A 13,617-nucleotide genomic window follows, 5' to 3' on the forward strand; every position below is an offset into this window, starting at 1 on the left:
GGTAGTGTAACACCAAAAGACAGTTTAGAATTCTCATCTACTGATATAACACATTTCATCAAAAGTTAAAACTTATTTATTTTACTTACCTCAAATTGTGTCATAGGCATAAACTTGAAGTATGTTGTTTCCCAAAATCTCTTGCTCTTTTTGGATCTCCTTAGCGAAATTCACGAGGGAAGGAGTACATCCCCATAACTCAATTCGCTTCAGTGTCATACTCTCTGCAAATTCATTAGGAATCTCTTGTAAGAAATGACAGTTTTTGATAATTACATGCTCAAGGCATGGAAAAGAATCGTCGGTGGCCTTCCAGTTTTTAAGACCCTTCTTCTCTATGAGAAAAAATTTCAATTTAGGAAATCCCATATCTGATACTTCCCAGACAGTTTCTCCAAGCTCATCACCAAACAACTTTAATGCCTTAAATTGGAGCACCTCGAGTTTGGGCAACTTGCTAATGATTGTCAGTTTTGACCATAATAGATGAGTTCCTTGAAGTGTCAGCTTCTTGAGATTCAGTGGGAAAGAACCCACACATGGAACTGGCTGCCAATGAAAAGAATTTCTGAAACCACTTATGCAACTGTCGTATAATAATATTTTTAGTACCTCTAGCTCAGGTAAATATCTAAGATTATCTAGGCATTTGGGCGCATCATAGAAATGATCACTGTAGCCACAAATCCCCAATTTTTTCACCTTTTTAATCCCTTCAAACATTTCTTTTGTGCAACAATCAGGTCTCAACCCATGAGCACTTTGCAGGTTTTCCAAAACCCAGTACTTATTGCCAGATACCTTTGGAGGAGAACACAAATAAAAAATTGCAGAGTCAAGATGCATCAATTGAGACATTTTCCAGGTTCCATCTGGTAAGTGAAGATCAACGGGTAGAAACTTATAAAGATGACGAAAACTAAGAAATTGTAAATTCTGAAGTTTATAAATTGGTAGATATCCACTGAAATCAGCCCTCAAATACCTCAAGGAAACTAGGTTTGATAATCCGTCAGGTAAATGTGTCAGGCCTGATCCCAGCAAGTCCAATACTCTAAGAAGTTTGAAACGGTCTAATCCTAATTCAAATTCAAGTTTGTTCGGTTTTACCGCAAGGAAATGAAGAGAACGTGTTTTACCATAAGTAGGGAAGGGAAGAGAAAAAAAATCTCGCACTGGCTCTTGATGAAATGAAACCCACCGACGATGTTTGGTACCTGAAATTGAGGGATTTGAAACATACAAAAGACTCTCACTTTCCGATTCTCTCAAGCATAAATCATGGAGAAGATCATGAATCCTACATGTCTTGATTTTGCCATCCAAACTATGCTTGCAAACAACAATTAGACTTTTATCAATAAGATCATGTAGTAGACTAGAAGCTTCTTTTTCCAATTCCCCAATCCCCCTCAGCTTACAGAGTCCTTCTGCCATCCATAATCTAATCAAGTTTTCCACAGAAATTTCACTAGCTTTTTTGAAAACTCCGAAATACAGAAAGCAAGCTTTCAAGTGGGAAGGAAGATGATTGTAGCTCAAAGCAAGCACTCCTGAGCAACGTTGATAATCATCAAGGTTTACTAATGAGGTTACACTTTGATCTACTTCATTCCACTCGTCCAGCGTCCTCTTGCTAGAAAGAGACCCTGCAACCACAGAAATCATTAGTGGTAATCCGTTGCAATTTCCTACAATTACCTTTCCGACCTTCTCAAATTTAGCTGGACAATCATTTTTGCCAAACGCCTTTTGGCAAAAGTTGACTTGCCTATGCCTCCCATCCCAGCAATGGAGATGACTTCCAGTTGAGATGAGGGCCCGGTAAGCTCAACCCGCACTCTCGCTTGTTCATTGCTGTGCCCCACCATGTCGTTCTCAAGGGTTGAAACATGCGATCGTGGTGAAGTAGGACCACCAAGCAAACAATTTCCAGCTACCAAATTGTTATTCTTGTTCCTCTGCTTGCTGAGCTCTTCCTTCACAGAATCGATGTCTTCTATAGCTTGTTCCAAGATCTTACGAAGCCTCTCATTTGCCTCTTTTTGAATATGTTTATCCTTCTCCATAATCCGCACTACTTGCGATTCGACTTCATCTTCTACTTCGTTTGCTAGATCTTTCACCTTTTTCTGCAGATCCTTCATCAGTTCATTATCAGAATTGTCAAGAAACTCTAACAGAGAACCAACCTTCTCGTAGAGTGATTTCGAACATTCTTTGTTACTTTCCTGAAAGCCTAAGCTGGATTGCGAAATCAGGTGCATTGTTCCCATCAGAGAAGTTACAGCAGCATAAACAGCCATCTCCGATTTGATTTGTGAATGAAGAGATTTGATTGACAAGTATATCAACTGAGCTGCTGGTCAGGGTATTAAATACTAGTAATTGCTCCTAGTTTCCTAGAATGTATCTGCAAATTGCAGTCATTTTCTAATAATTGACTTGATTATTTGTAAGGCCCGGAAGGTCATATTTTAAAATTTTCATAATGTTACTTTCTTCGTTTTATAAAGAGTGATCTAGTTTGACTTGACAAAAAGTTTTAGAAATTAAAGAAGACTTTTGAATTTTGTAATCCTAAATTAAAGTTATGTCAATGTACTAAATTGCTCTTCAATCTTGTGGCTTTAAACATGTCATGTGAAAAGCTGAAATTAAAATGTTACCAAAAAATAAAAGAAGTCATTCTTTTTTAAACATACTAAAAAGGAAAGGAGGTCATTCTTTTTGAAACGGAGGGGGTACTATTTTACCCTTCTCAATAGTTGCCCCCAAGTAGTAATTTCTTGATCAGTCGGTGAAATTGGTTATGGAATTTTGAACTATTTGTTTAAGTATGGCTATTAATTTATGAGTAATTTTAAATAATTTATTTTAGTTGGTGGTTAATGGATCAAATCCATAATTTAATTATTAGCCTATATCACTTAACCCATGTGCACAAATGAATTGGAGTAAATAGGGTTTAATAATATTTTCCCTTTGGAAAAACTACATAAAACTCAAAATAATTACAAGTTTATATTCAAACTCAATGTAATTCCTGAAATATCTATTCTCTAATAAATAATTACAACTCATACCCCCATTCATTAAGATTGGTAATTTTCGCTTAACTGATACTAAATCAGTATCATATATTGTATTGATATCATTAAGGCTGATTATATATACTCTTATAGTATCATTGACTATTGAGTAATTTCTGAACAAGAAACCTTAATGATACCAATATAGTATATATATACTGATTTAGTATCAATTAGGCGAAATTATCAGTTTTAATGATACCAATACAATATATGATACTAAGCTAAATTATTTGGGAATACATAATGTAATTATTTAGTAGGATATGAATATAAAGGGGTATATGTTTGTAATTATTATACTTTTATGAGGTATTTGCTTAGTTTCCCTTTTTTCTCGTTGCAACAAATTTGGCGGCCAACTAAAACTCTGAAGGAGAGGAAAACGAAAGAATAAGTGATGAGCATTCAGGTAAAATTTTACTGAAAGATCTCGTGTCTTCGTAATTGTGTAATAAATTGATGGGTAGATTATATAATCTATTAATATTGTTGTTATTATTGTATTAGTTGGATGGGGAAATTGAATTGCAAGAATTTTGTGAAAAATTTTAAGGTGGTAGAGGCACAACCAATAATAGTTGTGTGAGACTCCATTCAATTTTTGACACTTGAATTTAGGTAATTTTTAGGTATATGTACTTAGAAATACTTTTTAAGTGCTTAAGCTGAATTTAGAAATAAAAAGATAAAAATGTTGAAGCAGAGATAATGTATTTTATTAAAAAGAATATTGATAAATAACTTATTTGTTGGAATAACTAAAATGTCTTTAAAATTGTTAATATTAAAAAATAAACTTATTATCCAATATTTTTAATAGTATCAAACAAACACAAAACACAAATACTAGTATTAAACTAAGTCAAAACTCAAATTAACTGTGTTTCATTCACTTTAGAATATAAATTAATTAGATGCAATTATTTTAATAAATATAAACTATTTATCTAACTAGCTAGCATGCAATAATTAGCAAATTGACTAAAAATATAAATTTCTCCATAACTACTTGTACAAAAATAACAAGCGAACTCATGAATAAAAATAAGAGAAAGAAGACCTTTTTTTCCTTTCTGTTTCGATTTTATTTTGTAAGACAAATCTGTAAAGTAAAATGAACTATTTGTACCATGAATTCAATCTAAAATTGATTTTTTTAAAGTGTATTTGGAAGTTAATTTTATTTTTATTATTAGATAGAAAAATGAAAAAGAAAAAAAAAAGAAAAAAGAAGAGGTGTGGGTAGATAAGGGAACTGGGTGGGTTGGTGAGGAGGTAAAAGAGTACAAATGGACCCACAAATCTAAATGTCCACTCTTTAAATTAAAAAAAAATAAAAAATCTAAATGTCCAAAATTGAGTGGAACCTTACACGACTATTATTGGTTGTGTCCAAAATTCCATTTGGTAAATGCATCCTAATGGATTTTAAGTCCGGAAGAAAAATAAAAGTTTGCAAATTCAAAAGCTTGTAAATTGGTAGATATTCAATTCTCCCATAAACCGTCGTAGCTGGTATTCTTGTAATCAGTTTAATAAATATTTTCTTTTAAGGTTCATATTCTGGATTAGATTCATCCCTGTAGTACTTGAGAATCCTACCTACAAAGATTTGAAATTTGAATTTCAACATATGAAGCTTTCTAGAATGTCATTGGAAAAAAGAGAAAATAACAAAACTAAAAAAAGGAAACAAGATATTGCAACACATATAAGCCTATCAGTACAGCTGTACAGACACCATCTTACATCATTCATTTACAAACAAAAAAGGAAAAAGTGTTCAGACACCACTTTCTTTATTTTAATTATTATTATTTTTTATAATCTTGGTGTCTGGACCAATTTGCGCGCACTTGATTAATTCTACATGATATCTACCACCTCCCACCAGCCTCCCACCAGTAACATTTGGTGTACCAGGTAACTCTATCCACCGAACAAATGAAAGAAATCACATAGTCCCTTGTCTTTGTTGAGATTTGACTCGAGACCTCACGATTCTTAACTTACTTCATTAATCATATCTTTATTGTAGTAAGATACAAAAAAGAGGATAATGCTTGTACAGTGACCACTAAAGTCTAAGTCAAGCTTTTGATGCATATTTTGCTATTTGGGTTCCACCACATTGCTCACTTTTCCAAACCTGATAATCACCTTCAATTATTTTGTTACAACTAAAGTAAAGAAAGTGTGAAAATAGAGACTCCAAAATTCATTTAAATATTAGTGTAGGGCATTAGGAGTTCAATAATTGAGATACTCATCATCATGTATATATTCATTCATTCATTCATTCTTATCTACAAATGTTAATTTATTTATTGCTAGAATAAAGAAGGAAAATGAAGAGTCATGAGAATAAGTAGTAATGAAAACTACAACAAATGAATATAATAAAAAGGCCTTTAATGAACTTGGAATGTGCTAAAAAGAAATCTATTTTTTATTAGTTGAGGTGTCATACTCAAAGTTAGAGCGCTTACTTTCCATCTGAGACCAAGTTTGAGTGTCTTAAGGCTGGTGACATATCTGCTCGTCCTTGTCCCAATGCAATGCTCATCAGTATTTCCCCTCGAGTTCATCTTTATACAACAAACGAAATCCATACTCCTCCATTCCTCCAGAGAAAGAAAATGTAATAAGCCCATAGTCATTTGGTGTATTACCATTTGCCGTAGATGTATCCCATAAGCTAGCAAGAGGTACCAAGAAAAATGAATAGTACATCCTGTATCATAATTTGGAAGGGAGGATAATTCTAGTTTTTGGGTCATCCATGGCATCCCATCATCACGTAAGGGAATCAAGTGAGCTGTGGTGTCAATTAGATTGCCAGAGTAACATACAACAAATCCCAACAAGTCATCACGTGCATACCAATTTATAGGCAAATTGACTGATACAGTTTTACCAGTTCCCCGATGGTGGAACCAACTTGGGATCTTATTCCCACAATGCACAACGGTAAACACTCTTAGTGACAATGAATCTGAAGCAGAGATCATGCCTTGCTGCAACGAAACGATATCCTGAGACAAGGAATGTGGAAATGAAATATACATTGAATTTAGGTCCCTCATTACACTGTCTAGCATGTGAATGTCCGACTTCAGTTTCTTGCTTCCGAAGATTTCTGGAAATTTTTCTAAACTAGAGCAATCCCGTAGACACAGATACTTAAGAGAATCAATGCACAGACCTGGAAACCTCTTAAGTTGTATACAATTCGTCAATGTTAATCCACAGAGCTTTTTGAGAAATCCCAGGGAATGATGAATCTCGAAGAGATTCATACATTTTATCGGATTCAAAGTCTCCAAGTTTGGCATCCCCGTGAAACCTGGCAACTCTTTAAGCTTCTTGCAGTGTGATAAATTCAAGAATTTAAGAGCGCCAAGTTGGGCCATGCTTCGAGGCAAATGCTCAAAATTATTTCCCCAGAGATACAACTCTTTTAAAGAGGATAAACATCCAATGTCTTCCGGAAGTCCTCCATCTAGATTGCAGTAATTGAGATTCAGATATTCCAATGAGCATAACCCTTCATTCACCTGTGGGAACACAAAGCACACTCCATCTTTATGGCCTACTTTTGTATTTCCTTTCTCAAAACTCAAGAATTTAAGCTTTTTCAAGCGGACGATGGAAGCCGGAGGCTGCGAGATTAGCCTACTATAGCTGGCATCAAGCTTCTCCAAGTTTTCTAAATCACCTATCTCTTCTGGCAAGATTTCAAGTTTTGAGCAGTACCGCACATGTAGCTTCACCAAACCTTTCAACATGCCAATGCTGTTTGGAAGAACTATAATGTTGATTAAAAAGCTCAAATCTAGCTCCGTAAGACGTGCTTGGTGCTGAAAAACAGATGATGGTAGTTCCCCTATCACATTTTTTCTCATTTGAATATCTAACTCCAATGGCTTGATTCTTCCGAGGATTTCAGGGAACTTCTCCAAACTAGAGCAATGTTGTAGATTCAGAGACTCAAGAGATTCCACGTTAACATATGGAAACCTCTTAAGGCTTACACACCAACTCAAATTTAACTCGATGAGTTTCCTGGAACATCCCAGGGAATGGTGAACCTCTTCAAGATTACTACATCCCTCCAGATTCAAATACTCCAGATTTGGCATCCCCGTGAAATCTGGTGTTCGTATCAGGCTTCTAGAGAAGTTGAGATTTATCCTTCGTAGAGACGGAAAATGCTGCTATATATTCAAAACACAGAAAGAATGACGTTTGTGTTAAATTTACTCCTTAGACTAAAAATAAGTAATGACATTTAGATTATGAGAGTCGACGTGTGAAATTAGAAATTCTTTAAGTTTACTTTTATATGAAATTACATGTTCAGACAAAGGTAGAATACCTAAAACCCCCTTAAACTTGACATGTTTTATTCGGTGCACAATTGAATGTTGCAATTGTCTTAAGTAACCCCTACTCTCCTCGCAAATCACATACCAATCCCCTTCCTATTATTTGAACAGCTGTTGCTGGTTATTAAATCACTCAACGCGAAGCAATTGTATTTCACACCGTTGCCAATTCAGGTTGGGGTATTCAAAAGACAACTCACGAGTTATATCAATCAAAGGTGTATTTATGGTCACTAGAATAGTTAAGATGTCTAATTAACACTTGTTGTCAACATTGAGTGTCTATCTATGTATTTAACCACAAAGAAAACTAAAACTGAATTCAGCAATTGTACCTTTGTGCCAATCCATAAATAACGCAGCAAACTGTACTGGAGATCAAGATGAACAAGTCTTTTGGGTTCAAAATTTTCTGGCAATGATTTCCAAGGATACCAAATACACTCAAACCAACGCAAGTTGTTGGGCAGGTACTCAATTGTGTCATCATGTGTATGAAAACGACCGATGTATAGTACTCTAAGTTTTTTCATCTTTTTCATGGCTTTTTTGCTAAAGCATAGATTTTGAATGTAATGTAGCCAGATTGCTTCCACTGCTTTCGTCCCCTGATATAAGGATCATTAGTCTACAAAGCATAGCTTTGAATCCAAATATCGTACAAATTTGAAGTTAATCCAAAGAATGAAATTGGGTTAAACATATTCAACGGCTACTAGACAAATTCATGGCTTACTAACATAAGATAAAAGAATTAGGATGCTTTAATTAAAATGGCTACATGATGAACTAGCCACGTTATGAAATTTATATTACTTTTGCTTCTCCTACTAAAGTAAAAAACTAAAATGGTGTACTTGCAAGAATATGAAGCAAGAGGAACAAATAACTGGAGTTGATTGCCCTATATGTCTTAGGAATATGTAAACCAGAAATTTAATATTATTGCATTGTTTAGCCTACTTACTGTATTGTTGACTATCACTTCTTCGAAATCTTCAGCGGCCCATAGTCTGCTCTGTTCTCCCGAATCTTTTTGCATTTTCACCACATATCTACCCATATCTTGAATCAAGTCATGCATTTCAATCGTATCATTTTTGGAAAGGAAAACAAGAGATTTGTCGATTAGGACATCCAATCCGTATTCAACACCAAAATCACAACTTCCAAGAATTTGAATGATTTCTTTTTTTTCATATCCTCGGAAGAAACATGCCATATCTAGAAATATCTTTTGCTCTTCGGGCTCCAGTCCATCATAACTTATTTTGAGTTTTTCAACAATTTCTGAAATCGAGTTATTCTTTATTTGGTCTACAGTTCTTCCCCACTGAGTTAGGCCTTTCTTATGCAACAACGAACCCCACACCTTGAGGGCTAAAGGAAGACCTTTAGCATTATTTACTAACTCCAACGAGAACTTCTTAAAACGCTCATTTGGAACTTCTTTTTTGAAAGCATGTTGATTGAACAATTGCATAGCTTCATGATCAGGTAATGTAGGCACTTCATATATTGCATCATCCTTCTCTATCAAATGTCTATTTCTAGTTGTTACAACAACTCTGCTCCCATTACCAAACCAACGAAGATCACCTGCTAAATACTCCAAATGATCACTATGATCTATGTCATCAAGCACAATTAGAACCTTCATTGAACAAAGTCTGCTCGGAATTATGCTCTTCCCTTCGTACTTATTATTAACGTAATCATCTTTTTTTCTTAACAGTTCAGATAGAAGGATATTTTGTAAAGAATGCATTTGATTCTTTTTTGCATTTTCTTTAATATCTGCAAGAAAACAAGCAGCTTTGAATTGATGAGATAAGGTATCAAAGATGGCTTTTGCTATTGTTGTTTTACCGACTCCTCCTATTCCCCAAATCCCTATAATCCGAACATCGTTGATTTCTATCTGAAGCCGGGATTTTAGTTTCTCTAAATGAGCATTTATTCCCACAACATCTTGCAAAGAAGATAAAGAATACACACTCTTGCATAATTTGGTAGAAATGTGGTCCACAATCTGTTGAATCTTCTCTGATTCAATCCTACATGAATAAGAGGATTGATTAATATTTAAGTTAAACAGTTTATGACGATTTTAATGTTTTCTCTAGGACTATATATGCCTTCTTACTGATAGGAACATTTATAATCTACCACCATTCTTTTTTTTGGGAAAAAAATGTACAAGCATTTGAATGGAAACACTTTGATTAAAAGCAAATATGTGTTTTTAACTCACCCGTCACGGATATCATATCCTTTTAGATTTGCCGCAACAGTTAAGGCAGTCCTCCATCTTTGCACTTTCTGCATTCCCTCGACATCATCCTTATACTTCGATTCATGTTTGGAAAATGCTTCTCCAAAGCTCTCCCTTTGGTTTCGAACATGTGATGGATCCACATCATAGAAAACCGGTATAACAGTTTGTTCATTTTTGTCCTTACATTCCATGATCTTCACTAGTTCATTCAAGCACCACCTCGATGCACCATAATTCTTCGAGAAAACAATGAGGGAAATTTGAGACTCTTTGATAGCTTTCACAAGTTCTTCTGGAATCGAATCGCCATGATCTAGCCTTTTCACGTCTTGAAATGTGAATATTCCCCTATTTTTCAAACCTTCATATAAGTGACTCGTAAATGTTCTGCGAGTATCTTCACCTCTAAAACTTAGAAAGACATCATACTTTCGTGGAGGACAGTATCGTGAATTACTAAATGATGCCATTGATTCAGTTAACTAGTTGAAACTTGAGAAGAAAGAAAAGAAGATGTGGATCAGACAGATTGTGGTTATGATAATAGTTTATCATTCAGATGGGGTGGATTTATTGCTATTGGACCGACTAACTGGTAGATTTTCATTGTTGCATAATTGGACCGACTAACTTTGTCACATCTCGACTAATTACGTGGAATGCCTATCACTTCCCTCCGACAACACCTACCAACTAACTCTGTCCGCATAGGTTAGAAGAGATGAGAAGAATCACCTAAGATTTTTTTCCCCACCTGAATTGACCTTCTCTCAGCTATTTCATTGACCACAAGGTCAGACCTTGAGTAAATGGTTAGAAATATACTGAAATATCATGTTTATAGAAATATACTGAAATATCATATTTATGTGAGTTTTCTATCTAAACTATGTATTCACTTTTTCTACCTAAGCTATCGACTATTTATCAAAATACGAAACTCAGTTATTCTTTTTTCATAACTAAAGGAACAATGTAGAAAAATTGTGTCTCTGAAGTCAAATAGAAGACCCACCTGATGTGCACCCTAAATGGATCCAAACTCCACAGCAATATGTACACCATGAACAGCTAAAAGTACAAGTAGATGAAGCTGTAAAGAAAAAAAAAAGGTACTTTATTTCTTTGTCACTGACAGCACCTAATTGAAGATAACGACAGATCAGAGCAACATTATTTTTTTAATACGAAAGTGGGTGATCCAAACGATTGATGTTATTTTGGTTTCCAGCTCGGTATTCGATAGCCAAATTAAAGTGTAACTAATTCAAATTTGCATTGATAAGTCCATTCAGGGTAGCCTCAAAAGGCTTGTTATTTTGCTCTTTGTTTTTTGGAATAGAAGAACTGAAGAATCAACTACAACTGCAGTTAATTTAAAAGAAGAAAAGAGTAGAGGAAGAAGATGTTAATAGAAATTACCTACTAATGCTGGTAGAAGTGTTAAATCATAGGTGGCGATTAGAATCCAATTTTTCGATGCGAATCTGAATTTAATCGTCCAATATAAGTATCCAACATGAATGAAAAAACAAAAAAAAAAAAAATTCTTCATCTTTTTTAAAAAAAATTAAGTTGTAAATCTACATGGTCAGTTTTGCCTTTGGGAAAGAAGAAGAGGCTGAAAATGGTTTTATATCTTGGATGGGTTCTCAAACTAGTAAGGTATGTTTTATCGGAAACAAGTTATTCGAGATTAGTTATTTTAAGATTGTTATTTATCTGCAATATAGAATATAAATGACATTATAAATTTAGAATAACTAATTTCGAGATAAGTATGTATTGTAATTTTAAAATATGAGATAAACTTGTTCTAAAAAAATCTAGAATTAATCATTTCTTATCCCTCGTACTAAACGAGTCCTAAATTAGAGTACGATATTAGTTAGATAGTTGAGCAATGTCTCACTTATTTTCTATACTTTTATTTGTATTATTAGTGGTAGTATTACTCTTATAATTTTTTCTTCTTTCAATTTGGTTATTATCTAGTTATTTCTTTAAACTTCAATTATTATCGTATTGCCTATGATATTTTGTCATGATTTTCTTCATTTTCGGTCCGGAATGTGTAGTATTTTGGATTGTTTTTTCTTTAAATGAAGAATCTATAAAAATTAATCTCTCTAACTTTAACGTAATAATATAATGTATTTACGTACACTTTATTTTCTCAGACTCCGCGTGGTTGTTGTTGTGAACATCTTTAGGGCCTTACTCACTTACACCTATCTAAAACTGAAAAATCGGCCCACATTGAAATTTGACCTAATATTATGCTTTGAAAAAAGCCCAAAATTACGCCGCCATCCAGACCTAATAATAACATAATTTACCATCTATAAAATCCTCAGATCGTCCCTTCCCTTCTTCCATCGCCGGCTTTGATGATGCCTAACTCTTCCATTTTTTCCGATTGTTGTAAGTTAATTCGTTGAGTTGTATTTGCTTAGTTATGTATATTTTGTCAGAATTTTTTTACTACTGCTATTTTTCTCAAAAATATAACCTTTTCTATTCATGATGATTCACTTTTGAATTTGGGGCGGGTTTGATTTGATAGCCGCATAACCCAAAATGTGAAAAAATCATCAGAAATTAATCCCTTTTTGTTGATTTTTTAGCAGTATATGAGTCTTTCTTTGAAAGAATCATATTGCTTTATTATCCGAAAATGGTATTCTCATATCCTATAGCCTTGTAGAGCAGAATCTCTGCTATTACTATTTGGGATTTGCCATGAGAAGTACATTTTTTATAATCAAAATTCATATTTTAATGTTTTATTTTGGCCTGTGAGGAGATCTATTATGAAAAAACACCATCTTTCGGGACTGAATGGTCTTTTTTAGGCCTTGATGTTAATTCTGCAATTCTGAGGCCATTTGATAATTAGAGTGTAAACTAACTAATATTCTTTGATTTGTTGTACTCGAGTCGAGCAGGTAAGAAGGGATTATGACCTTACTTGTGTGATTTCATGTGAATTGTGCTTATGGACGGTCAAGTGCTGTTTAGATGAATTGACGACAGTACTTAACAAAAATACATAAGCTATATTGAAAAGCCACTAGGGGTTCCTTGTTCATGTCTTTTCTTGAGTTTCAATCAGGAAGACTATCCCCTAGAGACTGATATTTTTTGCAGACAATTTATTTTCTTTTCTGGGATCGTTTGGTTATTGATTAGAGTTATGCAGTGATTTGTTATGTGGTTTAACTAGAAAATGCATTGGTGGAACTCAATTTATAATGAAAAATTCATAAACAACAATAATAACACGAGACGCACCTTCAATGACATGTATGTGCAAATGCACTCGAATTTGATCTGCCACTTAACTTTAAAGATAATAATAAATTGTTTCAATGAACAAACAGTAATGAAAGATTCATTGGTACAACAAAAAGAACTTGATAGTAGAATTCACTTTTATTAAACGGATGCCATGACAATTTGTGACCTTAAGCAACTCTGGAAAACTAAAATTGTTTTTTAAAAAAATGGCCCAAAGTTCTCTTGGACACAACAATTTAAACAAGTGGAGGATATGATGAAGTGGTGGATGGGTATGTAGCAAAAGTGGTACTGAAATTTAAAATATTGAAAAGTTATTTCAACGACATGTATTTGATGGATGATATGGAAAAGGTATAATGCAGTCACTATTTGAATGATTAAACAAATATTAGCTAGTGAATTGAGTTGTTTCATTTGATGCAAAGTAAACAAATACTAGCTAATGAATCATCGTTACATAATAAGTCAATGCAAGTACACATGCTATTTGGAATGAAGCCACTCACCCACTTCACTGACGATCTAGCCTCTTGGCATGTCCATTCGTATCCAG

At 34.0% G+C, this 13,617-nt stretch overlaps 1 protein-coding gene, 1 non-coding gene and 1 pseudogene across 2 annotated transcripts; 1 reads left to right on the forward strand and 2 right to left on the reverse strand.

The window, feature by feature from the left end:
- The window catches only part of LOC125841872 (putative late blight resistance protein homolog R1B-12), a 33,028-nt pseudogene extending 30,631 nt beyond the window's left edge, over positions 1–2,397 (reverse strand).
- Positions 2,398–4,644: 2,247 nt separating this feature from the next.
- Positions 4,645–10,104, reverse strand: LOC125841582 (TMV resistance protein N-like). Its single transcript, XM_049520735.1, has 5 exons — positions 9,738–10,104; positions 8,451–9,540; positions 7,819–8,091; positions 5,566–7,312; positions 4,645–4,697 (listed from the first exon to the last, which is right to left on the reverse strand). The coding sequence occupies exons 1-5, from the start codon at positions 9,950–9,952 to the stop codon at positions 4,645–4,647; spliced, it is 3,378 nt and encodes a 1,125-aa protein (XP_049376692.1). The 5' UTR covers positions 9,953–10,104.
- A 2,449-nt stretch (positions 10,105–12,553) lies between these two features.
- On the forward strand, positions 12,554–12,648 carry LOC125843378 (small nucleolar RNA SNORD96 family). Its single transcript, XR_007443978.1, has one exon. It is a non-coding gene; the product is annotated as a small nucleolar RNA SNORD96 family (small nucleolar RNA).
- The last annotated feature ends 969 nt before the right edge of the window (positions 12,649–13,617 follow it).

The sequence above is a fragment of the Solanum stenotomum genome, chromosome 10 (genome assembly GCF_019186545.1).
Source record: "Solanum stenotomum isolate F172 chromosome 10, ASM1918654v1, whole genome shotgun sequence".
Classification (NCBI taxonomy): domain Eukaryota; kingdom Viridiplantae; phylum Streptophyta; class Magnoliopsida; order Solanales; family Solanaceae; genus Solanum; species Solanum stenotomum.

Coding starts and splice junctions, on each gene's coding strand:
- LOC125841582 (XM_049520735.1), bottom strand. CDS start 9,952: ATGGAATGTAAGGACAAAAATGAACAAACTGTTATACCGGTTTTCTAT. Junction 7,313..7,818: donor ATTTATGGATTGGCACAAAG/GTACAATTGCTG, acceptor TTGAATATATAG/CAGCATTTTCCGTCTCTACG. Junction 4,698..5,565: donor AGTAAGCGCTCTAACTTTGA/GTATGACACCTC, acceptor AAATCTTTGTAG/GTAGGATTCTCAAGTACTAC.